Source organism: Puma concolor, chromosome E1, assembly GCF_028749965.1.
Source record: "Puma concolor isolate L17-30 chromosome E1, mPumCon1.1.hap2, whole genome shotgun sequence".
Lineage (NCBI taxonomy): Eukaryota > Metazoa > Chordata > Mammalia > Carnivora > Felidae > Puma > Puma concolor.
In genome coordinates, this window is record NC_141680.1 from 41,776,953 (window position 1) to 41,804,671 (window position 27,719).

The 27,719-nt window shown below is 44.1% G+C and overlaps 3 protein-coding genes across 3 annotated transcripts; all 3 read right to left on the reverse strand.

Moving 5' to 3' along the window:
• Nucleotides 1–4,029: 4,029 nt before the first annotated feature.
• KRTAP29-1 (keratin associated like protein 29-1) lies at nt 4,030–5,930 on the reverse strand. The gene has a single exon (XM_025917654.2). The coding sequence runs from the start codon at nt 5,895–5,897 to the stop codon at nt 4,839–4,841; it is 1,059 nt and encodes a 352-aa protein (XP_025773439.1). The 5' UTR covers nt 5,898–5,930; the 3' UTR covers nt 4,030–4,838.
• A 4,146-nt stretch (nt 5,931–10,076) lies between these two features.
• On the reverse strand, nt 10,077–12,158 carry KRTAP16-1 (keratin associated protein 16-1). The gene has a single exon (XM_086687288.1). The coding sequence runs from the start codon at nt 12,118–12,120 to the stop codon at nt 10,471–10,473; it is 1,650 nt and encodes a 549-aa protein (XP_086543414.1). The 5' UTR covers nt 12,121–12,158; the 3' UTR covers nt 10,077–10,470.
• Nucleotides 12,159–18,072: 5,914 nt separating this feature from the next.
• On the reverse strand, nt 18,073–19,313 carry KRTAP17-1 (keratin associated protein 17-1). Its single transcript, XM_086687289.1, has one exon. The coding sequence runs from the start codon at nt 18,811–18,813 to the stop codon at nt 18,484–18,486; it is 330 nt and encodes a 109-aa protein (XP_086543415.1). The 5' UTR covers nt 18,814–19,313; the 3' UTR covers nt 18,073–18,483.
• Nucleotides 19,314–27,719: the final 8,406 nt, after the last annotated feature.

Consider the following 27,719-nt stretch of genomic DNA (forward strand, 5'->3'; position numbering starts at 1 on the left):
CTAGGCCTTGACTTAGGTTCTGATCATGCCCTTTTTAAAGGAATATTGGATAATTGAAAAGTGTTTTGAAGAGAGCAACTATCCTGGGAATGGAACTGGAATTCAAATCACATCATGAAGAATGGAGGTATCTGGTCATAATTATCCCAGAGAAAATATCTTTGGGAGAAGGAATGCCCCAGTGTAACTGAATATGGAAATATCTGTCTGCAGAAGACATATCTTCTGTTGGCCTTGTAGAATCAAAGAACAAGACCAATCATGGGAGCTCTAAATATTAATTTAGGCAAAAATAAGTGAAAGCTCACTCTTGGAGCCACCCAGAGAAGCAGTGTTTCCTTGGGAGATGGTCAAACAAACATAGATTCAAATAAAAGTAATAGGAATGTCACAGAGTGATTGTGTAAATAAATGGCCAATTTATTGGCAAGATTCCTTAAGCTATAAGGATTTGATGAAGTCAATGATACTCAGGCGTCATTGTCCTGAATTTTGACCAAGGCACCAGTCAGATTAGAAAACCTACTCCTCAGGGGCGCCTGGGTGGCGCAGTCGGTTAAGCGTCCGACTTCAGCCAGGTCACGATCTCGCGGTCCGTGAGTTCGAGCCCCGCGTCGGGCTCTGGGCTGATGGCTCAGAGCCTGGAGCCTGTTTCCGATTCTGTGTCTCCCTCTCTCTCTGCCCCTCCCCCGTTCATGCTCTGTCTCTCTCTGTCCCAAAAATAAATAAACGTTGAAAAAAAAAAAAAAAAAAAAAGAAAACCTACTCCTCACAGTGGCTTTGCCTCTAATGTCATTCTTCTCTTTCCTCCTTCAAAAAGTTTAGCTGCTTTGAAGTTCACGCCATCAGATTTACCACCACTACCCTACCTTTTGGATAAATTATATCTTTCCCTTTCACAAGGTCTGCAGATCTAGAACTGTACTTTGAAGCTGCACTTAAGGCATCATGCCTAAGGAGATTAGTCCACACTTGCACCTGATTTCAGTGACGAGATTCTGGACTTTGAGCTTAAGGTATAATAATATGAGATCTGGGAGGACCCTAGGAAGGAGTGAATGCATTTAGTACGTGAATCACTAGGGGGCTAAAAAGCAGAGTGCAGTAGGCAACCTTTAAGATGACTTCCAATTATCCCCACCTCCTGGTATTCATGCCTTTGTGTAATCCCTTTCACTTGAGTGTGGGCTGGGATTTCCTGACTGGTCTCTAATGAATAGAGTACCATGAATGTGGTGGGATGTCATTTCCAAAATGAGGCTATAAAGGATGTGTGAATGTGTGACTTTCGTACCATGTGCTCGTTGTCTCCCTCTTGGACCACTTGCTCTGGGAGAATCCAGCTGTTAGGCCATGAGGACTATCAGCCAGTGTATGGAGAAGCCCATGTGGCAAGAAAATGATACCTCTGGCCAACAGCCACGTGAGTGAGCTTGGAAGTGTGTCCTTCCCTAGCCGAACCCCATAAGGACTGCAGCCCCAGCCAACACCTCAGCAACTGCCTCATAAGAGAATCTGAGCTAGACATGCCTAGCTAAGCCACACCTGGATTTCTAAATCACAGAAGCAGTGAGATAATCAATGTTTGTTGTTCTCTGCCACTAACTTTTGGAGTCATTTGTTATGCAGCAATAACTACTATAATGAAACAGGTCATGTATCAAAATGCAATAAAACATTATAGTTCTAAATTCTTAATAATTAGTCAATTTAATTCTTTTTTTATTTATTTTTTATTTTTTTATTTTTTTAAATTTTTTTTTCAACGTTTATTTATTTTTGGGACAGAGAGAGACAGAGAATGAACGGGGGAGGGGCAGAGAGAGAGGGAGACACAGAATCGGAAACAGCCTCCAGGCTCTGAGCCATCAGCCCAGAGCCTGACGCGGGGCTCAAACTCACAGACCGCGAGATGGTGACCTGAGCTGAAGTCGGACGCTTAACCGACTGCGCCACCCAGGCGCCCCAGTCAATTTAATTCTTGATAAAAGTCATTCTTAAAAGCAATAGTGAAGGAGAAAAATAAATGGTGTGATTTTACATAGTATATGTAAATTTTTAAATTTGTCTAAACTCTAGGTATTGTCTAAATACTTCATAAATACTAGTCATTGTTTTATCTTTACATAAACATTAACTCAAAGTGTACACAAGGTTGTATCTGAGTAGGGACAAATGTAAATGTTTTGGAGCTGGAGAAGGGTACAAAAAGGACTTCAACTTTTTCAAAAATGTCTTATTTCAATTGCGGGGTTTTTTGGGGGAAGATCCAAAGTAGATATAAGAAAATGTCTGAGTGGTGGTTGTCTGTAATATTTTTCTCAAGACTTCCCTGTATTTTGCTCCCCTATCTGGGACATAAATGAAAATAAAGATTTAGTTATAAGCATGTTCAGGCTCTGCAGAACATTGTTTATAATAAGAGGTTCAGATGTTTTATGGACAAGTTCTAGCAAACCTAAAAGGATCTAATAAATGCTCAGTTATTTAAACTGTTGCCAAGTATAGGAAGAGATACACCATTTCCCAAGACACCTTTTACACTTGCGGTGTTGAAAACGTGCAGTTTGCCTGTTGGCAGGCGGCCAGTGTAAAACACTTGCCAGTACAACAGAGAAATCCACAATTGGAAAGATAAAGAGAATAACACACATTTAGCTGGGTCAAAAACTATTGCAAAATGGAATTTGAAATTCCAGCTATGTCAAGAATTCTGGTATTAGTAAGCAAATTGTTTAAGGAGATGTAATTTCTTAAACTTACAGTGTAAGAAATATTGTCGACAGTTCTGTCCAGGACTGAGGTAAGATGCATCACGCTTTCCAGAGCCTCCTGCTTCTTCTGGCGTCACTGAAATCTCCATGGAAGATGTGGGAGAGAGGATTTAAATGGGCTATCCATTAAAATGTCATTTCTAGGGGCGCCTGGGTGGCGCAGTTGGTTGAGCGTCCGACTTCAGCCAGGTCACGATCTCGCGGTCCGTGAGTTCGAGCCCCGCGTCGGGCTCTGGGCTGATGGCTCAGAGCCTGGAGCCTGTTTCCGATTCTGTGTCTCCCTCTCTCTGCCCCTCCCCCGTTCATGCTCTGTCTCTCTCTGTCCCAAAAAATAAATAAACGTTGAAAAAAAAAAATAAAAAAAAAATAATAATAAAATAAAATGTCATTTCTAGAAGCCATTCCATCTATGGTAATTCTTTTGCAGTATCAAGGTCCCTCTCTTCTTCCGGTTTTTAATTTCCTTTTTGGACTTCAGTTGCAAATAACTGAGTTAATTATATTCCTTATGGCACATTATCACTTTTTGTCCTTGCAAGGCTTCGGTCCTATTTTTTCTTTACGTACTTATATACAAATTAATTTAACTCCTGTTCTCCTTATGCCCCATTATCTTCCTACAGGCAGCTATTTTATTCTGTTTGGAGTATATTCTCCACCAAAAAGCCTTCAAACTTCTTCCCCACTGTCGGCTCTCCTTGATCTCTAGCCTGCAGACCCATACTACAGATTTGGACATACCAGCCTCCAAAATCACGTGAGAAAATTCCTCTTATTACATCTCTTTATATCTATCCTACTGGTTCTGCTTCTCTGGAGAATCAGACCAAGAAGTACCTCATGGAAGGAATCACTGCTTGCTGCCTACCCACCCTCCCAGTAGTGGACACAGATTCCTTTAAAATCTTTTAAAATCTATATGATCACAGAAATGTCACGGTGAGCATCTTCACGTGTGTTCCTTCATGGACCTGTGTAGGAATGTTTTGAGTTTCAGACCTAAATCATTTCACAGACCCAGAGCCTTTGATGAAAGGGGAAGCCAGATCCCCTCGGAGAAGGATTTTACATCACTGCCACAGATACACTCTGCAAACCTCCTTGTAATCTTTCTCCGAAAGAAAACCAGTCCAACCATTTTTCAAATGTTTAGATTTGATAATTACATATGAGGAATACTCACTCAGATGTTATCTTAGACTGTTATTAAAACTGTCTCTTAAAATGTCAAAGACATAAGCAAACAAACAACAAAAAATTTCTAATTTTACATTTTATTAAATTGGCCATTAGGTGAATGATCATTAAAACCAGTTTTAAGTGAATTAACCCTTAGCTATTCTCGTTGCCCCAAACCTATGTTTATTTTAACCCGTGGCTTCCCTGGACCATTTCTGTCTTTGGCTTCCCAAGTCTGTTCACTGTGGGGAAACGAAGGCCACTCAACTCAAAAGAGCTTTTGGTGGTATAAAGGTTGGAAGCCAGGGGATTATTTGCCCTTTCTCCCTTCCAGATTGAGCATCTATAGTTGCAGACACCAGCCACCCTTGCAGACCAAGGGGAACCACTAACTTAGAGGACCCAAGGTCATCGTGTTCAAATGTGACCTGAAGGAAATCTATGAAGAGGTATACTGAAAGGAATGAAAGCATTCTGAGAGTTTTATTCACTATGCCCCACCATTCACATTTTTATTAGCAGTTGGCAGCAAAGGAGTCTTTTTAAAGACCTGGCTACATCAAAACAAAAGAGAGAGAGAGAGAGAGAGAGAGAGAGAAAAGAAATACTGGAGAGAAGGCTTTGCTGAGGTGAAATGAATTGACAACATGAGGAAATGTGAGCCATAGAGAGGACCATGCCTGCTGAAATGTCCTCCTTGGTAAAGAAGGATCTCTTAGTGGCTGAACAAGTCCCCTCATCAGTGCCTGGAGAGAATGTGGGGCTGGACTCAGAATGAAGTTAGCCCGCAGATAGCATTTGTGCTCAGCAGGAAGAGGGCACCATAGGGTGGCTATGCACTTGTAGATAGTGGCACACCTCAAAGGAGCTGTGAAGGGTGCTCCATCAGCGAGGTGCTGTCTTACAGACGTTGGACTCATGGCTGGGTTGGCAGGAAGTTGGCGAGCAGGTGCTGGCTTTGCAGACACTTGGGGCAGTTGGTTGGAGACCATTGCAGCCACTGCCAGATGATTTGCCTAAACCTGTTACACAGCAAGCTGGTTGGCAGGAAGGGGGTGTGCAGCCACCTTGGTTGCAGGAAGTGGATCCATCCCAAGTTGGTTGGCTGGAAAGCACGGTGCCACAGGAAACTGGTTTACAAGGGTTCTTTACAGAACATAGGGGCTGGCAGTTAGCCACTGGCTGGCAGATGAAAGATATGGAAGGAGCTGGTTGGCAGCAAAGCGACCAGCAAGGGGACGATGCGTAGCATGTAGGATTGCAAGAGCTGAACACACAAGTTGATGGCTGGCAGGGAACAGGCATGCAGGGAACCGATGGGCAAGTCTTGAAAATGTAGCAGATGGGTTGGTAATAAGTTAATTTGCAGGTCTGATCTTCACCATTGATGTGTTGACATGAACCTGGTTGACAGCAAGTTAGCTGACATGGACTGGCTGCACAGATGGTTGGCGGGCAAGAATTTTCAGCACAGGAATTTACCTCAGAGCAGGATGGCTGTTGGGACCTAGCGTCACAGGAGACCAATTGGCCACAAGCTGATCTGGACACAAGGATAGGTTCTTGGCAGGAGCTTTGCTGGTCGAGGATGGTTTCACAGCAATTTGCCTGACAACTGGTGGGTTCCAAGCAGGAGGGTTCCAAATAAGGAGACTGACCAGTTCCAGATTCATAGCAGGCTGTGCGGGAGCAAATGGGTTGGCAGGCAAAACCAACACAAGAAGTTGCCGGAAGGCAGGTAGGTTGGCAGCAAGCAGGTTCACAGCCACTTGGTGCACTGCTGGATGGCTGACAGTTTTCTTGGCAGGTGACCAGCTGCCAAGTTCTGCTCCGGCAGGAACTAGGCAAACATATACCGTTTTGGAAACTGCCACCATTTGAGCACGTGAAGGTGGGCACAGCTGGAATGGCCGTGGTGGTTCCGGGGCAGCAGCTGTCCACCATGGTGCTGATGTGAAGCTCGCTAGGGAGTTGCAAACTCAGTATACCTGGGTGTGAAAGATATCTCTTATAGGGGCTTTTATAGCTCTTCAGGGGTGTTGGTATGACTTGGAGCATCTTTCCTTGTTATTGTTTCTACTCATTTGTATACAAACATCTGATTAGTAGGCTTCGGGAGCCTGGAAGATATTGTCCCCAGTTTAAAAACTTGTCTGTTGAGTTGAGAGTTTTCTTTGTCGCCTTTGGATTCGTTGATGCTGCTCCTGCTCTGGAATGAGCTGTCTTTTTTACAGGTTGCTCTCCAGCCTCCCTGAAGTGGGCCTTTCCCTGTGCTAACCTCTCATCAGAAGGCCTCAGCCCAGCCAAAGCAACCTGCTCTTCCACCAGGAATGCAGTTCTGCACCATTTAGACAATCAGGAAATGAAGCCTTGACCCAATTGAAAGAGGGCGATGTCTGAGATGGTGAACCAGGCAGTACATCCCAAGGACTCTTCAGTGTCTCCACCTCTTTCTAGAACCTTCCCATTTGACTTTCCTGAAACCCAACTTTATTAGTAATACTAATACTAATACTAATACTAATACTAATACTAATACTAATGGCTTCCATTCCATTTATAGCATACTTACTATATACCAAGCCCTTGACTGCATTTTTCATTGAATCTTTGCAATGGTCCTTATTAGTAGCTGCAATTCCCACTGCTATCTTAGAGGTAGCAAAACTAACTCAGAGAGTTTAAATCCTATTTCTCCAAATTATGCAAGTAATAAGAGGTTGAAACAAGATCCAAACCTAGTTGGGACTGACCCCCAAACCTCGGATTGTAATCACCTATTAGACCTCCTGACTTTGGAGTGGAGGAGAAAGACTGTGATATAGTGATTGAAGACTGACCTTAGTACAACAGCACACTGGCTAGTGGGCAGGTGGCCAGGCCCCTTGCTGGGGACCATTTGCCCATTAGTGACTAGAGTCATCAACTAGATTAAACTGGTATGAATACTTACCTCCACTTATCCATACACCCAAAGACATTCTTTTAATTTGGAAATTTTAATAACTGCGAAGTATTTTCCCAAGGATTAAATCAGCCTCTTCCAAGAGGGGCTTATGAGGTGCTGGTTGTACTGATTCTTCCCGTCTTTTTCTAGATTTGTCAAGGCTCTGCATTACTGGCCAACTTCAGCAACCCACATCATTCCCTGTCCTGACCTGGTTCACACCAGAAATTCATGACAGAATAGAAAGATCATGGCCTTGGGATCCCAATAGGGTAGAGTTTCATTTTTGGGCTCTGCTACTAACGCATTCCACGGGAAAAGATGACTCATTACCCAAGTGTGCAAAGTACCAAGAGTTTACCAACTAACTGCATTGCTGTTGTTCAAGTTATTTTTACTCTTTTTTTTAGTCTATTTATTATTTATTTTGAGAGAGCAAGTGGGGGAGGGGAAGAGAGAGAGGGAGAGAGAAAATCCCAAGCAGGCTCCCCGCTATCAGCACAGAGCCTGACACAGGGCTCAAATTCATGAACCATGAGATCATGATCTGGGAAATCCTCACCCTTGTCATTAAAATGCCTTTTTTTTTAACCATTGCTTTTTGTGTTACAGCCCCGATCACTCCTTTTGCCATCCAACTCATCATTAATCATTTTGGCACCTTGCAAACTGCAAAGATCACTGCGCTGTTTTATTCCTGAAGGTCTACATCCCAAAGCTCTCCATCTTTCAGGAGAAATACTTCTGGTCTTACCAAATAGATCAGATAATGGGAACATGAATATATTTGAGAAGCCATGTCAACTTCGCTCTGAAAAAGGTACCAATGTCCTGTGCTCATTCATACCACTTTTATTGTTTTTAAAGTAATCGATTTTAACATCCATCTTTCTCTGATTCTGCTCTTGCCTTTTTTTCTCCTAAAGAAACTTCTCAATAGGTTGGTACAAGGTACAAACTTTCAGCTATAGGATGAATAAGGTCTGGGGATCTAATATATAACATAGTGACTCTAGTTAATAACACTGTATTACATAATCGAAATTTGCTAAGAGAACTTAAATGTTCTCACATCCCCAGAAATGTGAGGTGATGGATGTGTTAGTTGATTAGATAGGAGGATTCTTTTCACTATATATGTGTGTATCAAATCATCACAATTTACACTTTAAATATCTTGCAATTTTGTCAGTTATACCTCAATAAAGATGAAAAAAAGGTATCTCTCAATAGGGAGACCTTTCACTTTGCTATGGCAAGGCACTAAAGACATCGAATGTATCACCAAGGGCTGTTGTGATCACAGCAAGAGACATAGTGATGTATAAAAAACACAAACTTTGGACTGAACCGTATGTTCTGTATGTTATTTGTATGTTACATGCATTTATGTTGTATGTTACTCTTGTATGTTACTTTCTAGCTGTGACTGTCCTGAATTTTGTGTTTAGCATTCCCCTGTGAATATACATATGGCATATATGTGTAAGTGTGTATACATGTGCATATGTATACATGTGTGTATACTCATACATGTGTGTGTGCATGTATGTGTGTGTGTTGTTTTTCAGCTTTAAATATATATGTGGTCTGGAGGCTTGTTTGTATCAACTCTACACTGGTCAGGTTCACCCCTGTTTTACATATGGCCATTGTCTAGTTTTCATTGCAGCATAGTATTTATTGAGTGAATACACCACAATGTTCTTGTCTCTATTGATGGGCCCTTGGATTGTTTGTCACTCATATTCTTCATCTTGTAAAATAGAGAGAAAAGCATCTTATTTCACAGAACTGCTATGATTTGCATGAAACACTGGGTCTGTGCTTGGGACAGAGATTTTAAAGCCCTGGCCCACTCCTCTCTTGACTCTGGAAGGAGATGGAGATAAATCTCAATAGGCTGATGAGACAGTACCCCTGACAGCAACATGCAGGATAAGTTCCACTTTTGAGATTCTCCCTCTGCTGCTGTCTCACCCAGAAGTTCTCAAACAGGGATGATTTTTGCCCCTCATCCCCAGGGGTGTTTGCCAATGTCTGGAGACATTTTAGGTTGCCACACTCAGGGGATGCTACCAGCATTTAGTTGGTGAAGTCCAGAGATGCTGCTTAATATCTTACAATGTTAAAGAATGATGCCCACAAGGAAGAATTATTTAGCCCAAAATGTGAATAGCACTGAAGTTCAGAAACCCTGCTCTACCCCCTCTTGTGCTTAGGTTAGCCCAAGATGCACCTTGAGGACTAGACATAGCCCCTCATCCTGTGCCCTAAGAGACTACTCCGAAGAGACTCTGTCCTTAGGATTGTAAGAGGCTGTGTATGAAGTTTACACAAGGATTGTGCCTCACAGAGACGAGGAGAATATAAATAAAGCTCTTGCACAAAAAAAATCCAGTTGTCTTTCTTATTGTACATGTGACCTCCCACTTATTTTCATTCCACTGTGAACCCCAAAGTCAACTGGCTTGCTCCCCAGTTTCCCTATATCCAAGTCCATGCTCCTCCATTCATTTCTCTACACCAAGGCCAGAGGGACATTCCAAAACTAAGTGTTCTTCATGTCACTGCTCTATATCTGGCCCCCCCAGTGCTCTCATGTCAACCGTGCACCAAACGAAGATGTCTCTGTATAGATTACAAGGCCCGATGGGTTCAGGTCACTACTGTCTACTTAACTGACCTTAGAACTCACCATGCCTCTAAGCACACCTCTGCCCAAGCCTCAGTAACGAACAGTGTGCTCACAAGCCCCATTCGTGTATATGTTTCCTCTGCCTGGAAAGCTCTTCCTTTCTGATTTTGACCTGGTCCATTCTTATTTGTGCTGAAAGACCCAGCTTCAATTTCACATTCCCCAAGAATTCTTTCCTATCTCTCCGTACCCTTCTGAGTTCAGACTGCCCTGTGCTTGCCTCTGTCCCAGTACTTAGCACAACAGAACGTAGTAATTGTCTCTCTGCCTATCTGTCTCTCCCCATCCCCACTCCAACAGTGAGCTCCCTTAGAGCAAAGGCTGACTTCTCAGTCCTACAGCCTACCACAGTCCCCAGCCAACAGCTGTCTAATGAAGCGTGTTGGAAGGATGGATGGATGAGTGGATGAAGTTGCTGTCAAAATAAGCTGATGAGAATATGAATATTAACAACAGCACAATGAGAATAACATGCCACTTCAACTTAGCCACTTTATTGGACAGTGAAATATCTTTTTCTCATGGAAGATGTCCCCAAGGAACATGAGCACACCCAGCAAGGCAACACAGGCATGAGGACAGAAAAAAACCTAACGCTGGGGAAGAGACTCCAGATGACGTGGCGAAGCAGCCCTTCTCAGCTTGATGGCAGCAGCGGGCAGGAGCTCAGGATGATTCCCCCTCTCAGTGCCCAGGGGGCCTGCATTTGGACGATTAAGATACTGAAATTTCTGGTGAGTTTTTTGAAGTGTAAGAAGATGGTGAGTGATGGTGAAGAAAGATTCTAAGTCGTTGTGAGCTTTGGGGAGGGCAGTCGAGGTTTCTCTCCAGCTGGAGGTTTGCTTTGCAGGAATTGGTGGGCTGAGGCCAGATCAGTGGTCGGCAGGCTTGGTGGCAGTAGGCGGGGTGGCTTCAGCCTCACGGGTGGTTGGGCTGGTGGGTTTGGCCTCAGTGGGCTGGCAGGGACTGGAATCTGAGACCTCAGCCTTGCAGGTCGTTGAGTCAGTGCAATCTGGTTGGCTGGAAGTGGACTTTTTGCAATCTCGTTTACAGGAGTCAGCACAAGGCAGGCGGGAGCAGACTGGACGGTAAGACAGTGAAGTGACACAGGCTGGTCGGCGCAGGATGGGGTGGCATGGGCGGTAGCAGGCAGGGCGATAGGAGATGGATGTCACATATGGCTGCCTGTAAGTAATGTGTCCAGAGCAGATTGGGCGACAGATTGGACGACAGATTGGGCGGTAAGGAACCGAAGGAGAGCAAGGCTGTTTGCAGGAGCTGGGTATGTAGAAAGTCCTAGAGCAAGTTGGCTGGCAGATGGCAGATGCAGAAGACCCTGGGCGGCAGCAGAGAGGTTGGCAGGAGGTAGATGGGCAGGAAACGGGCTCACAGCAGACAGACCGACAGCGCTTGACTACGTAGCAAGTAGGTTGGCATGGACTAGGTGCACAGATACTTGCTGAGCAGGGGCTGGGCTCAGAGCAGATGGGTTGGCAGATGCTGGAGACACAACAAGAGGGCTCTTGGCAAGTGCTCGAGACACAAGGCGGCTCACAAGGGCTTGGGACACAGCAGACAGGGCGAAGGCACACAGGCTCACAGACCAGGGCCACACAGCGAGCTGGCTGGCAGTTGCTGGGCTCTGAGCAAGATGGCTCACAAGGACTGGAGTCACAGCAGATAGCCTGACAGCTATTAGCCACAGAGCATACAGATGGACAGCAGCTAGGCGTGGGGCACACCGGCTGACAGACAGGCTCACAGACCACTGGTTGGCAGGAACTAGGCACAGTGCAGACAGCTGAACAGCAGCTGGGCTCACAGATGACTGGCTGGCAGCAGCTGGGCTCACAGATGATGGACTGGCAGGGAGTGGGTACACAGAGGACCGGCTGGCAGGAATGGGCCTCACAGCACACAGGCTGGGCACAGCTGCTCACAGGACAGGAAGGCTCACAAATGGTGGCCTCACAGCACACAGGCTGGGCACAGGCGGGCTCACAGATGGTGGCCTCATAGCACACAGGCTGGGCACAGCTACTCACAGAACAGGCGGGCTCACAGATGGTGGCCTCACAGCACACAGGCTGGGCACAGGCGGGCTCACAGATGGTGGCCTCACAGCACACAGGCTGGGCACAGCTACTCACAGAACAGGCGGGCTCACAGACGGTGGCCTCACAGCACACAGGCTGGGCACAGCTGCTCACAGGACAGGAAGGCTCACAAATGGTGGCCTCACAGCACACAGGCTGGGCACAGCTACTCACAACACAGGGGGGCTCGCAGATGGTGGCCTCACAGCACACAGGCTGGGCACAGCTGCTCACAGAACAGGCGGGCTGACAGCACTGTGGGCCACAGCTAGATGACCCACAGCTATCTTGGCAGGTCACCAGTTGCCATGTCTGGCTCCGGCAGGAACTGGGCAAGCAGACAGGCCCTCCACAGCTCACCTCACTGGAGCAGAGAGAGATGCCTGGCACAGATGGGCATTTCCTAGAACAGCAGTTTCCAGACATGGTGGTGGTGCCTCTGCTCCTTGTGAGTGCTGAGAGGGGTGCTGCCTGACTGGGACAGCTCTCCCAAGCCCTCACTTTTATACCAACTCACTGGCATGTGCTGTTTGGAGACCCTGCGTCTTTTCCTCATTGCTGTTTGGGCCGGTTTTCAGAGGAACATCTTATTATGCCAAGGTTTGTTGATCTGGAAGTTGTTTATCTACCCATAAAGAAGCTGTTTGTTTATTGACTTGCTAAATTTGGAATCTTCGGCGCAACAGATCATCTTGGCATAAGCATCGTGGCCTTCAAACCGAATGATCTGTGTTTCTGAGTGGCAGGAACAGGGGAAGAAGAGAGGAACTTATAATTTATCCATCTTCTAGTCCTCTGTACCAAGCCAAGCCGTGGGGAGAAGGGAGCCATTAGGGATGTCCACATGAATAGGACCTACTCACTCCTTCCTACATATCTCATTCTCTGGTGGGCAGACAAGCATGCAGGCAAACTCATTGCAGTGCCATGGTAAGGTCAACAATAGACATACAGGGATTAGTAGAGGAGAGCAGTGGTGAGCTCTGTGGGAGAAGGGATGTCTGGGCTGGATTTTAAATGACTATGCTTTGCAGAAATGGTCTTATTTATTTATTTATTTATTTTTTAATTTTTGGGACAGAGAGAGACAGAGCATGAACGGGGGAGGGGCAGAGAGAGAGGGAGACACAGAATCGGAAACAGGCTCCAGGCTCTGAGCCATCAGCCCAGAGCCCGACGCGGGGCTCGAACTCACGGACCGCGAGATCGTGACCTGGCTGAAGTCGGACGCTTAACCGACTGCGCCACCCAGGCGCCCCGAAATGGTCTTATTTAAAACCATCAGCAATCCCCCAAGATAAGAACTTGTCTCTTCCCATTATAGGTAAAGAAAAGGAAAGGTGGTTGAAATTGGAAAGCTTAAGTCACTTGCTAAAGATCCCACTCAGCTTGCCCCCTAATCTAGGGATGCTCTCCTTCCTCCTCACCATTCTGTTTGGTCTGACCTTTCTCAAAAGACTGTCAAAGCTGCATGTCATAGGCTCAGCCAACTGTGTTGCCCTCCATCCTGTTCTATGAACGGTCCTGTCCCAGACCACTGGCTCTACTTGTCCCCAGAAAGTACTTGATCTTGCCTCTATGCTTCTCCTCCATGTTTTCCCCCCACCCACTTATACCTCAAGCATTCAGTGGCCCTCCAGAATCTCTCTTGCTTTTGGTGATTTAATAGCTCCTAAAAGAAAGACACTTCCAAAACCCAAAGGATAAAGAGGAAAGGCCAGAGATCTTTTGCAAAGACATTGTGAACAAAAGCAAAGAATACAGATGTTTTCTCAAAGTGTGTCAATGCTACTACCTGAGACAGACATAAGATGAGAAACAAACCCTAGGTTTCTTTTTTTTAATGTTTATTTATGCATTTTGAGAGAGAGAGAGAACAAGCAGGGGAGGGGCAGAGAGAGAGGGAGAGAAAAAGAATCCCAAGTAGGGCTCGATCTCATGAACCGTGAGATCATGACCTGAGCCAAAATCAAGAGTCGTATGCTTAACTGACTAAGCCACCAAGCACCCCAAGAATCCTAGGTTTCTAAACACCAAGGACTGACATCCTTGTTTCAGTAAAGGCCCAGCTCCACAACGCATTTGCAACATCAATACAAAATCCAGGCTCTCCTTTAGAAAAGCTGAACCATCATGCCATCCATTCATCATCTCTCCCTTCATTCATTAATTTATGCAATTACTCACTCAATTTCTCTTTTATTCATCCATTCGATTCAGCCATCATCAGGCTCTGTGAGAGGGCTACAAAAATAATGAGTTGCAATTCCTGTCTCAAGGAGTCCAAGTTTAGGAGAGAGACAGATCCATCCATAGCAATTATGGTACAGTATACATACAAGTGCTATGACAGATGGCTGCACTGGTCCTATGCGGGCACCCGGGAGAAACACCCACAAGATTTTGGGGAAATTAGACAAGGCTCATCAAAATAATGATACATTTGAGGAGCAGTAAATTGTTCCACAGCCAGGATGGAAGGTTCAGGGGACAGGAAGGAACAACAATGGTACTAAAAGGGTTACTAGCACTCTACCATGAAAGCCCTTGTGGACCACGACAAGTAGTTGGATTTCATACTGACATGGGGGTATTTTAAACAAGGGAACAACTTGACCAAGTTTGCTCTTTGGAAAGGCATCTCTGGCTATGGCAAAGGTATTGGAGAAGGGGGGCAAGTCTGGAGCCCAGGAGACCATCAGCGTTCTGGAGCACTTACTCAAAAGTTTCCTGGTGACAACCTGAACTGGGCAGTGTCATGGGACTGGAGCAATATGAGAGGTTTTATGGAGGTAGAATCTATAGAATCCAGTGGTTGAAAGTGGAAGATTAGGAACAAGAAGTGTCATCCTTGAGATGTAGCTCTCAGACAGTTGGAAAAGAAGACTTTTTGGACAACAGTCTTGCAGTGGGTAAGGCAGAGAAGGAGCCCCCAAGATCCTGATCTCCACCTTTCCAGTTTGTCTATGCATTTCATCTTCCTCAGCTAAGCCAGCAATGCAATTCACATGGAGATGGCCTTCCTCCCACAAGTCCCTCATAAACTCTCTCAGGTGAGAAACTTAATGTGGCATCACCTGTTATGCCATAATGTCCTCCCAAAGAATCCTTCCCTGCTAAGTGGAATTAGCAGAATTTTTAACAATCTACACATTTCTACTTTGTTCTTTTTTTAAAGTTTATCTATTTTTCAGAGAGAGAAAAAGAGAAAGTATGCATGAGCGGGGAGAGGGGAGGGGCAGACAGAGGGACAGAGGATCCAAAGCTGACTCTGTGCTGAGAGCAGAGAGCTTGATGCAGGGCTTGAACTCACAAACCATGACATCATGATCTGAGCCAGGTCAGAAGCTCAACTGACTGAGCCACCCAGGTGCCCCTCTACTTTATTCTTATAGCTTTCATCTCCCTTGACGTTATATAAGTACCAAAGGGCAAGGATTTTGTGTATTCACTGATATATATCCAGCACCCAGAACAATGTTTGATACATAGACAGTTTACAATTAATATTTATTGATAAATGAATGAGGACCTCTGCAGGCAGCTAAGAAAGGCAGCGATTTGTCAGTAATTCAAAGAAATCACTACCCTGCTCTCACCCATCCGGGAAGCCATATCAGAAGCAATAGAAGAATCAGATGCTCTGAATCACAACTGCTCAATGCAGACCTACTGGCCTCTTGGCAATTTTGTACTGTTGGCACACTCATGCTCTGGCTGTGGTTTTGTCCTGGGAGTTTTAGTTCTTAGGAGGCCAATTCCAACTAGAGCAAAGAATGACCTACATAGTAAGTCTGAAACTGAACCAGGGCAGACTCAAAGTTTGAAGTCTCTCCCAAGTAAGACACTAGTAGTATTGCTGGACTTTTAAATGAAACAAAAAAATGAAAACACAATGAGCTACCACTCTATAGCTGCTAGAATGGCTAAAAATAAAAAAGATGTACCATATCAAGCGTTACCAAGGACGTGCCGCAACTGGAAATCTCAGACATGGTTGGTGGCAAAACAGTCACAAAACAGTTGGGTAGCTTTTTCATGAGGTTAAACATTGCCACACTATTTATCCAGCGATCCAACACCTAGGTATTTATCTAAAATAAATGAAAACAGGGGCGCCTGGGTGGCGCAGTCGGTTAAGCGTCCGACTTCAGCCAGGTCACGATCTCGCGGTCCGTGAGTTCGAGCCCCGCGTCAGGCTCTGGGCTGATGGCTCAGAGCCTGGAGCCTGTTTCCGATTCTGTGTCTCCCTCTCTCTCTGCCCCTCCCCCGTTCATGCTCTGTCTCTCTCTGTCCCAAAAATAAATAAATGTTGAAAAAAAAAAATTTAAAATAAATGAAAACATATGTCCACAAGAAAATTTATACATGAATGTTCATAGCAGCTTTATTCATAATAGCCCAAAACTGGAGACAAGCCAAATTCCCATCAGTAGATGAATATTTTTTTCATGTCCTTTATTCATACAATGCAATACTATTTACCAAATAGGAATGAACTTTGATATCTGCAACAAGGATAAATATAAATAATGTTATTCTAAGTGGAAGAGTTCACACTGCATGATTTCATTTATATGAGATTCTAGAAATGGCAAAAGGTTGATGGTTGCCTGAGTCTGGGGTCAGGGGTGGGGAGGATTTCCTGCAAATGAGGCACTGGGGAATTTGAGGGATGATAGAAAGTTCTATACCGTGAGTGCGGTGGTGGTTACTTGAGTATATACGATTGGCAAATCTCATCAAACTGTATACTATAATTAGGTGCACTTTATTATATATAAATTACACCTTTAAAAAGTTGGCTTATAAAAAAATTAAGGTAAAAAAAGTAAAAATAACATCCCAGTTTTATTTGTAAATATGCTTAAAAGGAGTCTGGAAACATATATGTCAGTGATAAATGCTGAAGTTGAGAATCCAGGTGGCTATTATTGCTTCTTCAGATTTTTCTGCATTTTTTCGTATTTTTAGAGATCATTGCCATGCTTAATGGCATGTATCTTAAATACAGAGAACAAACTGGGGGCTGCTGGAGGGAAGGTGGGTGGGGGATGGGTTAAATGAGTGATGGGCATTAAGGAGGGTACTTTTTGGGATGAGCACTGGGTGTTATATGTAAGAGATGAATCACTGGGTTCCACTCCTGAACCCAAGACTACATTGTATGTTAACTAACTTGAATTTAAAAAAAATATTTTTTCTTGTTTGTTGAATGAAACACTGCTTTGCAGGAATAAAAATAAATATTGTTCTTCCAAGGCAAGAGCAGAATTAGCTTTATTCCACATGTAGCTTAAGATCACATTCAGCAAGAAGGGTGCCTGGGTGGCTCAGTCAGTTAAGCATTCGGTTAAGACTTCAGCTGAGGTCCATGATCTCACTGCTCGTGAGTTCGATCCCTGCATCGGGCTCTGTGCTGACAGCTCAGAGCCTGGAGCCTGCTTCAGATCCTGTCTCCGTCTCTCTGCACCTCCCCTACTTGCACTCACGCGCACTCTCTCTCTCTAAAATATAAAATAAAATATAAAAATTTTTTTAAAAAGATCATGTTCAGCAAAAAGTTGAATCAACTATTTTTTAAATTTTAACCTTCCGACTGGACCCACACCTGGCTCAGGCCCCACCTGGCAGATGTACATTCACCCCTTGCATCCCTGGGACTCAAGCAGAAGAAGTACAGTTGGTCTCAGGACAGGAAAACCTAACCCAGAAGAGACAGACTTTGCCAAAGCATTTTGGCTAGAAGAAAGAACTGGAAGATAGAACATCCATAGGCACTGTGTTCACGAAGTTTTGCCACAGGACTCTCTTCCGTTCTGAATCAAGCTTGTTTCACCAAAGCCTCTTCCCCTGACTTTGCAAGAAAGTTCTGACCAAACCTGAAGCCTTCCTGCAGAACCATTCTAGGAGAGCCATAATGCTGAAGGAAGCCATGCCCCTTGCTCAAGAGTAAACCCTGGCCAACCTCAGCATTTACCCATTTACTGCATTTTAAAAATGCAAGTCCCGGCTGGGGCTGCCTCCCTAGAGCTAATGGACAAGTTCTCTAATGGTGAAGCCTAAGAATCTGTATTTTTAAAAGCCCCCCCCCCCCCAAGTGAAATCTCATGCAGCACATGGAAATTTTATTTTACACCTAGGGTTCTTGTTAAAAACACGGATCAGTGGGCCACTCCCCTGGGGATTCTGACTCTGCCTGTCTGGGGGTGGGGGAGAAGTTGGGGGAGCTCCAGAATCTCCATTTTAACTAGTCCCCAGGTGATTCTGATGCAAGTGGTCCACAAACCACATTTCAAAACCCTGACTGTGGATGCCAGAGTAAATTTTCCTGGCCCGGTGCCCAAGAGGGAGCCAAGGAAGAGGCGGGAGAACTAATTTGGTTACGCCAGCAAGCTCGAATTTATTAAGAAGTTAACAAAGAAATCTTCGCACCAAAAAGCAGCAGAAAGCTGAGGAGAAGGGTCAGTCCCAAAGCCACCTTGAGTCAGAGGATGCCTTATAGTGTCAAGACATGTGAGTCCACGAAAATAAAGCCATGGGGATTCACCCTGTGAGCTTCGGGATCACTTTGGATGGGAACCAGTTTCCATCTCTCACCAGCATATGGCTCTTGTGCTCGGGGCCTTGAAACACCAGGGCAGGCGCTGGAGAACAAGCCCTCGTCTACCAATAACACGGAGGCAGGATGCTGTCTTGGATGCGGGGAAGGTCCCGGAGACGAGGGGTCCCCACCTGCAGCAGGTGCAGGCTTTGCTTGGGCCACCTCCGCGGAGAAGACATGGGGCTTCACTTCGTCTCGCAAACAGGCGTGGGCTGGCAGCAGACGGGGCCGCAGCACCCGGACGAGCCGCAGCAGCTGGACCCGCAGCAGCTGGACCCGCAGCCCCCGCAGCCCGAGCCGCAGCCGCTGCCACAGCAGTCGCTCCCGCAGCAGCCGCTCCCGCAACCTCCGCAGCCCGAGCTCCCGCAGCCCGAGCCCCCGCAGCCGCAGCAGGACCCGCAGCAGCCGCAGCAGGATCCGCAGCAGCCGCAGCAGGCGGGCTGGCAGCAACACACTTCACAGCAGTCTTGATCTTGAGGGCAGCAGGTGAAGCAGTCCCCCGGGCAGCACCCCATGGTCCCGGCTGGTCAGGTGGCAGGTCAGGAGCGCGTCCGGAGTTCCCCACGTCTGACGGTGGCCAGCGGCCAGCAGCTTTTATAGCCCCTCACCGGAGGGTGTTGGCACAGGGGACAGGATGTTTCCTTTGTTATTATTTATGCCAGTTTCCATAAGAACGTCTCATTAGCTGCCTGTTTATTTTCCAGCCCTGAGTACCTCAACTCATAAAAAAGTCCCACTCGGGCCAACTGCTATTTGTCCAGAGGGTAAAAATGCCATCTTCGAAAAGACCTGTCATCATGGCCAAACACGGGCCAGCCGTCATTAGCCCAGGTCAGAGGGAGCCGCGGCCTCTGTCTCTGGAATGGGTCCTCCCCTTCCACGTCTCCTCGGGTGGCAAGCTGGCAGCCAACCCCGTTTCATCGTGGGTGCTCGTCCCGGAAAACCAGACCGGCTAAAGCCGGGGGCCCTGCGCCTCCTGCTGCAGGCAGAGTGGCTGCTCTCGAGGTCCGGTCCTGTGGCTCCTCCCAGGAGGAAATGGTATCCTCGTGCGGGCCCATGTGAGCAAAGCAAACATTTGCGACTGTGTGTGGTATGTGGAGTGTGCCACACATTTGTTTGGGCTTGGTCACTGAGAATCAGTCATGATTAATAACTGCCTTGTGCGATGGAAAGAGACTCATCATAAAACTGCAAGAGGTGGGAGCCACGTTCTCCCTGGGCCTCCAGGTGAACTGAGCACTCAGCCTCCTCTCTAAGTGGGCTGGAAGAGCAGTGACCAGAACCCTTTTCTTGATGGAAGGAGATGGGACGGGGGAGGGGAAGGAAGGGAAGAAGAAGGACGGAAGATCGTGGAACGTCCAAAACATCTCACTAAAATGGGAATGTTGTGCACTTCTTTTAAGAGCTCCAACTTCATAGACCACCTGGCGGTGGGCAGGATTAGCATACAAGACACCCAGAATACCATCGCAGGGCATAAAATGCCTTTGGGAAGAGGCTAGCATCCACAGAGGATTCAGGTCCGCGTGTAAATTCCACGATGGGTCGAAATTCCTATCTCCGGGTTGGGTTTGGTACCTTGGAATGGTGATGGCAACCCTGGAGACTACAGGCTCGACCTTTGGAAGGCAGCACCCAGAGAAGGGGACTGAGTGGGAGGTGGGAATGAAGGTGGCAGTGGGTGTGGAGATCTGGGTCAAGAGACACAGCCCCTCATTTTAATTTGCCTTTTCTTTTTAGGTGGGCGTGGAGGTAAGGCAGCCTCCAAGACCAGCTAGATGGACTGAGAAGGGTGGAGCCAGATAATGGGTTGCTTGGATCTGACAGGATGCTCAGTACTTCACAGGATGTGGACATTTAGAACTGGGAGGGAGACATCATGTGGTCCAGGGTTTCTAAACGTGATTTTATGTCAGGATTGCCTAGGGCGGAGGCATTTGAAAAATGCAGACCTCCAACCTGGACCCCAGTCCTGTTAAATCAGTTAAATCAGAGTATGTTCTCATGGGAGCTTGAGAAGCTATATATTTTAAAGCTTCCCAGATGACTCAAATTCTCAAATAGATTAGGAAACACTGACATAATTTAATGTCACCATGACCATCACCCTGAAGCACTTCTTTTCTACAGAAGCTGATACAAAGGCCCAGGAGAGGACACATTAATGATGGAGTGAGGCAGCCCAGATGTTCTGTTTCTTGGTCCAGTGTTCCTTCCAGCACTGCACATCCACAGATGGACACCTCTGGGCAAGTGTAATACAGTGAGGTCCAAGACAGACACGTCCTTTTTGTTCTTTTTTTTAATTTTTTTAATGTTTTTATTTACTTTTGAGACAGAGAGAGACAGAGCACGAGTAGGGGAGGGGCAGAGAGAGAGGGAGACACAGAAACAGAAGCAGGCTCCAGGCTCTGAGCTGTCAGCACAGAGCCCAATGCGGGGCTCGAACTCATGGAGTGTGAGATCATGACCCGAGCTGAAGTCGGACGCTCAACCGACTGAGCCACCCAGGCGCCCCTCGTTCTTTTTAATAATAGGCAATGCAGTCACACGAGAAGGACACCAAAGGGCAGGCAGTGCAAAGTCTCTCCTCTTTCTGTGTCCACCAGTCAGTTCTCTCGCCTCTCACCTGCCCTCCCCTCTGCTCCCAGCCTCACTTAACCCCTCCGCACCTGAATTTCCTCATCTATAAAATGGAAATTATGATAGTTATAGTGCCAATCTCATAGGCTGTTTTGAAGATTAACTGAGTTATATAAAGCTCTTAGAGCAGTGTATTGGCTACATATTGTTTGATAAACATTAGCTATTGTATTATTTATATACAAGAAAAACAGATAGATAGATATAGATACATTTTTGTTCGTTATACATGATAGCAGCTGTAATAGTAGCATAGTATACACTCTGGTTTTAACTCTTTTTTTCCCTCTTAACAAGATATCTTAGAGCTCATTCATTCCATTTCAGTACATAAAAACATTCTTCATAGTGTTCTATTGTACTGATCATTTATTTAACCAATTCTCTATTGAAAGACATTTGTTTCTAATATTTCCAATATCTGGCTATTACAAACTTTAATTTTAAATATTTTGCTATTATGTAACTGTGTGCTTACACATATCTTGCTATAGCCCTCCCATAAACTCTTGGAAGAGAAATTGCCGGATCCTTGAGTTTTTTCATTTGTAATTTTGATGGCTATTGCCAGATCACCCTTCATAAAGGTTTTACAACTTACACACCCATCTGTGTGTGAGAGGACCTACACAACATGTAATCAAAGTTCATGATCTTGCCAATCTGATAGAAGAAAGATAGGATCTGGCAATTGTAGTAACTTGCTTTTCTATTATCATGAAAGAAATTAAGCAACATTTCATATGCTTAAGTGCTTTGATTGATTGATAAGGCTGCTTTGTGAAACAGGAAACAAAAGCTTGGTCTGTATGATGATTTATAAATATTTTTTCCAGATTGTCATTAGCCTTTGATGCTATAGTTAAATAATAATAAAAACAATAATGTTTGCATTAAGAATTTCATACCTGCTTATTGTGGAATTTCTGGAAAATACAAAAAATTAAAGCAAGAAAATAAAAATCATCCATAACCACACAACAGAGATAATCTGCTAATATTCTAGTTTCCCTTTTTAGCACTTTCTCTAAAGACTTCCATATAAATATTGATATGAATACAGTTAGCTATACAGACACATATTTATGTATAAGCATATATATATCAGGTACAAATTTCTAAATCCATGTTCCAAGGTATGTTAAGAATACATAACTACCTTTCTCTTAGACTGCTTAAACTATTTTCAACCTTCATTCCAACTGAGGGGGAAGAAGAGTCAGTTTTGTACAAACTCAGAAATCATTCAAGATTTCTGTCTCCCCATCCTTCATCTGGAAATGGCATCTGAGTTTTGTGGGGCTTGGACAGTATTGTAGCATTAAAGAGAGTATCATAGCATTAAAGACAGTATCGTAGCATTAAAGAGAGTATCGTAGTGTTAAAGGATGCACCGTGGGCATCCACTGAAAAGTACATGGTTCTCTCTTATTCTCGGCCACCATACTTCTTCTGATGGCACAGCTGAGATATCTTCTTCCCTGTTCTCCCCAAATTCTACATCCTTCCACCCTCCATCCAGGAGGCCACAAGGCCCTCTCTGTCTGACCACCCACTATCCTCCAGCACAGAAGTCTACTTTGAATTGCATATGCAGAGCGTTGACTTGGCTCATTTACTCCACATTTCTATAGTAATAACCCTACCCTGGGGGCAGTGATTATAGAAACACCCCACTGATGCCCAAGTCATGAGAAAAGAGTGAAAAAAAAAGAGTGAAAGAAACTCCAGAATAAAGGTAAGACCAATGGATACTCTAGTGTTTCATGCTGACACCTGTTTTTACAAAATTGAAATCATACTGTAAAAACTGATTTGTACACTGACTTCAAGCTGTATTACAAAGCTGTAATCATCAAGACAGTATGGTACTGGCACAAAAACAGACACTCAGATCAATGGAACAGAACAGAGAACCCAGAAATGGACCCACAAACGTATGGCCAACTAATCTTTCACAAAGAAGGAAGGAATAAAGACAGTCTCTTTAGCAAGTGGTGCTGGGAAAACTGGATAGCAACATGCAGAAAAATGAAACTGGACCACTTTCTTACATCGTACACAAAAATAAACTCAAAATGGATGAAAGACCTAAATGTAAGACAAGAAGCCATCAAAATCCTTGAGGAGAAAGCAGGCAAATACCTCTTTGATCTTGGCTACAGCAACTTCTTACTCAACACATCTCTGGAGGCAAGGGAAACAAAAGCAAAAATGAACTACTGGGACCTCATCAAAATAAAAAGCTTCTGCACAGCGAAGGAAACAATAGGCAAAACTAAAAAGCAACTGATGGAATGGGAGAAGATATTTGCAAACGACATATCAGATAAAGGGTTAGTATCCAAAATCTATAAAGAGCTTATCAAACTCAACACCCCCAAAACAAATAATCCAGTGAAGAAATGGACAACAGACATGGATAGACACTTCTCCAAAGAAGACATCCAGTTGGCCAACCAACACATGAAAAAATGCTCAACATCACTCATCATCAGGGAAATACAAATCAAAACCACCACGAGATACCACCTTACACCTGTCAGAATGGCTAACATTAACAACTCAGGCAATGACAGATGTTGACGAGGATGTGGAGAAAGAGGAACTCTTTTGCACTGCTGGTGGGAATGCAAGCTGGTGCAGCCACTCTGGAAAACAGTATGGTGGTTCCTCAAAAAATTAAAAATAGAACTACCCTATGACCCCACAATTGCACTACTAGGTATTTATCCAAGGGATACGGGTGTGCTGTTTTGAAGGGACATATGCAACCCAATGTTTATAGCAGCACTATCAACAATAGCCAAAGTAAGGAAAGAGCCCAAATGTCCATCAATGGATGAATGGATAAAGAAGATGTGGTGTACACACACACACACACACACACACACACACACACACACACACACAATGGAGTATTACTTGGCAAGCAAAAAGAATGAAATCTTGCCATTTGCAACTACATGGATGGAACTGGAGGGTATTATGTTAAGCGAAAGTAGTCAGTCAGAGAAAGACAAATATCATGTGACTTCTTCATATGAGGACTTTAAGACACAGAACAGATGAACACAAGGGAAGGGAAGCAAAAATAATATAAAAACAGGGAGGGGGAAAAACATAAGAGAATCTTAAATATGGAGAACAAACAGAGGGTTACTGTAGGGGTTGTGGAGGGGGCATGGGCTAAATGGATAAGAGGCATTAAGGAATCTACTCCTGAAATCATTGTTGCACTATATGCTAACTAACTTGGATGTAAATTTTTAAAAACAAAACACACGAAAAAAACCATTCTAAAAAAATTTGATTTATACACGAAATATTGTCCTTCACCTGAGAAAATGTTCATAAAGATGTTGATTATTAAATAGTATGAAAGTCTGAGATATTATGTTTCCATATTGCTGGATATCTGTTTCCAATTTTCCAAAGCAAAACACAGAACTGAGCTTCTTTGATGTGAGTCTTTATGCAACTTTCTTATTATCTCCCTAAAGTAAATCCCTAGAAATATAATTACTGAATCTTCAGCATGTTAATTATTTTAAGGCTATAAATAAATATTGAAAAACCATCCTCCAAAAAAATCCTTCCCATTTTCACCCATTTCACAGATGCCTTCACCAATACCAATTTTTAAGTTTTTTTTAAGTTTTATTTTATTTGGGGGAGGAGGGCAGAAAGATTCAGAGACTGAGAAAACCCAAGCTCAGTTTTGGCCTGAGCTGAATCAAGAGTTGGATCCTTAATCGACTGAGCCACCCAAGTGCCCCAATTTGTATTACTCTAAAATCTCTTTGTCAAGAGATTTGTTGTAATTGGTAGTCAGGTCATGGAATCTCATTGTAGTATTTATTTGTAGTGACTTCATTCTTAGTGCATTTGTTAAGATCTCTTTTTCTTCTTTTGGGAATTATATGTTCAAGCTACACATCTTATTTTATGCTAAGTGCATTAACTTTCCTTTCTCACACTTCCTACAAAATTGTCTCAGGGTATCATCTTTTAATTGTGTCTATGGATTTTTTATGCATTTAATTTTCTTTTTATATAAGCACATGTACCTGTATTTTCCTTCCTGCTCCTTTTGTGCTTTGAAACTTCTTCACCACTCCCAAACAAGACAACTATTTTTTTTCTTTTCTTTTCTTTCTTTCTTTCTTTCTTTCTTTCTTTCTTTCTTTCTTTCTTTTTTTTTTAGTTTTTATAGTTGCATTTTTTACACTTACTGCTGTTATCCATCAGGAATTTATTTTGGTGTGTGGCAGATACTACTTCACAATAACGATGTGGTTTTCCTAATTGGGGTACTTGAGTGCCTATTAAATGAATGCTTGGTGTCCAAGAAAAAACAGGATGGGAACATAACAGCAGTCATGAAAAACTTTGGTGTGGTGTCTGTTTTGGCGGCCTCTTGTGTGCATTGGGTGATATTACACATGCAGTTTCTGGTGTTTCTTTTTGAGACAATCGCAAGACAAGCTCTGATTCCGGTTTCACCAGAAGAAGCTCGACAAAAACTTGACTTCTGAGAAGCTTATTATATTTTCATGGCATTGATTTTAAATCATGTGTAGAATTAACCACCTCTTGGCCAAGGGGGCACATTATCAGCCCCTCCCTTTGTGCCCAGGCACTGCACTAGGTACTTGATATGTGTTTATGTGGCTAATGTTCAAGATAACTACATACAATAAGTGTTATGATCCTTATTTTGTAGATGAGGAAATTAAGGCTCCTGAAGATCAATTACTCTAACTAGAAGATGCAGAGCTTGGATTCAAACCCAGATGTGTCTGCTTCTGGAGCCTATTGCCCTTTATGTCAGGCTTTCTGGATGGAACCACAGAAAACGGCTTCTTTGTCTTAAGGTAAGTAAGCCTTATAGTAAGAATATCTTCTATGATTGTATGTTTCACAACCACAGAGGTCATAGCTGTTTTATTCACCAGTTTACCCCCAGTGGGTGCTGTAAGGTGGGCACTCAATAAATATTTGTTAAATAAATGAAAAACTAAAATCATGAATGAATGTGAGATGATCCCCTGTAATGCAGTACATTGAGAGGTGTCCACTATAAAAGAGTGGGGTCTCTGCTGCCATTCCTTACCCATCTTTCATTGTTATCAATTGCTGCTTCACTCAATCTCAAGTCTGCAAGTATCACTGTCCAATAGAACTTTCTGTGATAACAAGAATGTTCTGTAATTGCTCTGTCCAATATGGAGTCGACTAGACACATATGACTATTAAGCACTTGAAATGTGGCTAACGTGAAACTGATTTTTAAATTTTATTTCATGTTAATATCTTTATGTTGAAATAGCCACATATTGTGACTTCTCTATGGGGCAGGATACCTCCAGAGGTTCTGTTTCAGATGGTATGGCAGGCTAGGTTATTTGGGCTAACCTGCATTATGAAAACAACTGAATACGCTGTATTATTTTCTAATTGTTAGTCTTATTTTTTTATGTTTATTTATTTTTGAGAGAGACAGACACAGAGAGAGAGAGACAGAGCGCAAGCGGGGTAGGGCAGAGAGAGAGGGAGACACAGAATCGGAAGCAGGCTCCAGGCTCTGAGCTGTCAGCACAGAGCCCAATGCAGAGCTCAAACTCATAAACTGAGAGAACATGACAGGAGCAAAGTCAGACTGAGCCACTCAGGCACCCCTTGATCTTCTTAACAGCATCACCGAGCTGACATTACTTCTCTTCTGAGAGCATTTGCTGAATTTGACAAACTTGAATTATAGTTTTCATGACCTTTCTGGGAGATAGAAACAGAAAATAAAGTCTAGGACCCAACCAAGGTAGAGGCTCCCTTCCATAAACTGGGACCCTCAAGGGCCACACCTCTTGGTGACCCAGACATAGATTCAGCCTAGTCACCTCCCATCACCATGGCACTGTAAGGAAAGTTACCATTCACAACTGAATTATTCAAAAAAAACTTCTGGCCATGAATTGAAAGAGGCTTCTGACTGGTAGTGCCCCAGTGTACTGGCAGGAACAAATTCAAATCCTGTCTGGAAGAACACACCACTATCCTACCTCTACAAAGTCCCACAGATGATATTCTGAGGAAAGCAAGTGTGGCAATCATTAGTGCTATCACCAAATATTTCTGTCTCTCTCTTTCTCTTTCAGAAACATTGCAGGAATGCACTTCTCTATCCCCTTTGGAGTTAGGCATGGCCACGTGACTTGTTTTGGCTAATAACATATGAATAGAAGTGACACGTATCACACATCATTTCCACACCAAGGCTATATGAGCTGATGTATAATGTGCCACTTTTTCTTCACCCTCCCAAGAAGATTTCTGGAAGTCTGTCTAGAGTTGGAGCAACTGTCAGCCTGGACCCTTAAGTAAGTATGATGATTAGAGACTCCTAATGGCTATGTGGGACATAGAGCATGAGCAAGAAATATACTCCTATTGTGATAAGATTTGGGAAATTGGGGAGTTGGTTGTTACTGCAGTAACCATAACTTAGCCTACCTTTACTGGTACAGTGAACAATTTGCAGTCGTGCATAACTAGGCACACAGGGAAACAAGACACCATGAGTGAGAATCAGCAGAAACAAGAGAGCATAAACAGACGACAATTCAGATCCTGGAATTATCAAACACAGGTTATAATAAAGTATGTTTCTGTCTTTAATGGAATAAAAGGCAAGCTGGAAAATATCTACAGGTGTGGGTAAATATAGCTGACAAGAGAAAGTCAGCCCTGTTTAACCACCCCCCTCCCTTAGAATTTC

What these genes read in the sequence shown, in the direction of transcription:
- KRTAP29-1 (XM_025917654.2), bottom strand. Translation starts at nt 5,897, where the DNA reads ATGGTGGACAGCTGCTGCCCCGGAACCACCACGGCCATTCCAGCTGTG.
- KRTAP16-1 (XM_086687288.1), bottom strand. Translation starts at nt 12,120, where the DNA reads ATGTCTGGAAACTGCTGTTCTAGGAAATGCCCATCTGTGCCAGGCATC.
- KRTAP17-1 (XM_086687289.1), bottom strand. Translation starts at nt 18,813, where the DNA reads ATGGGGTGCTGCCCGGGGGACTGCTTCACCTGCTGCCCTCAAGATCAA.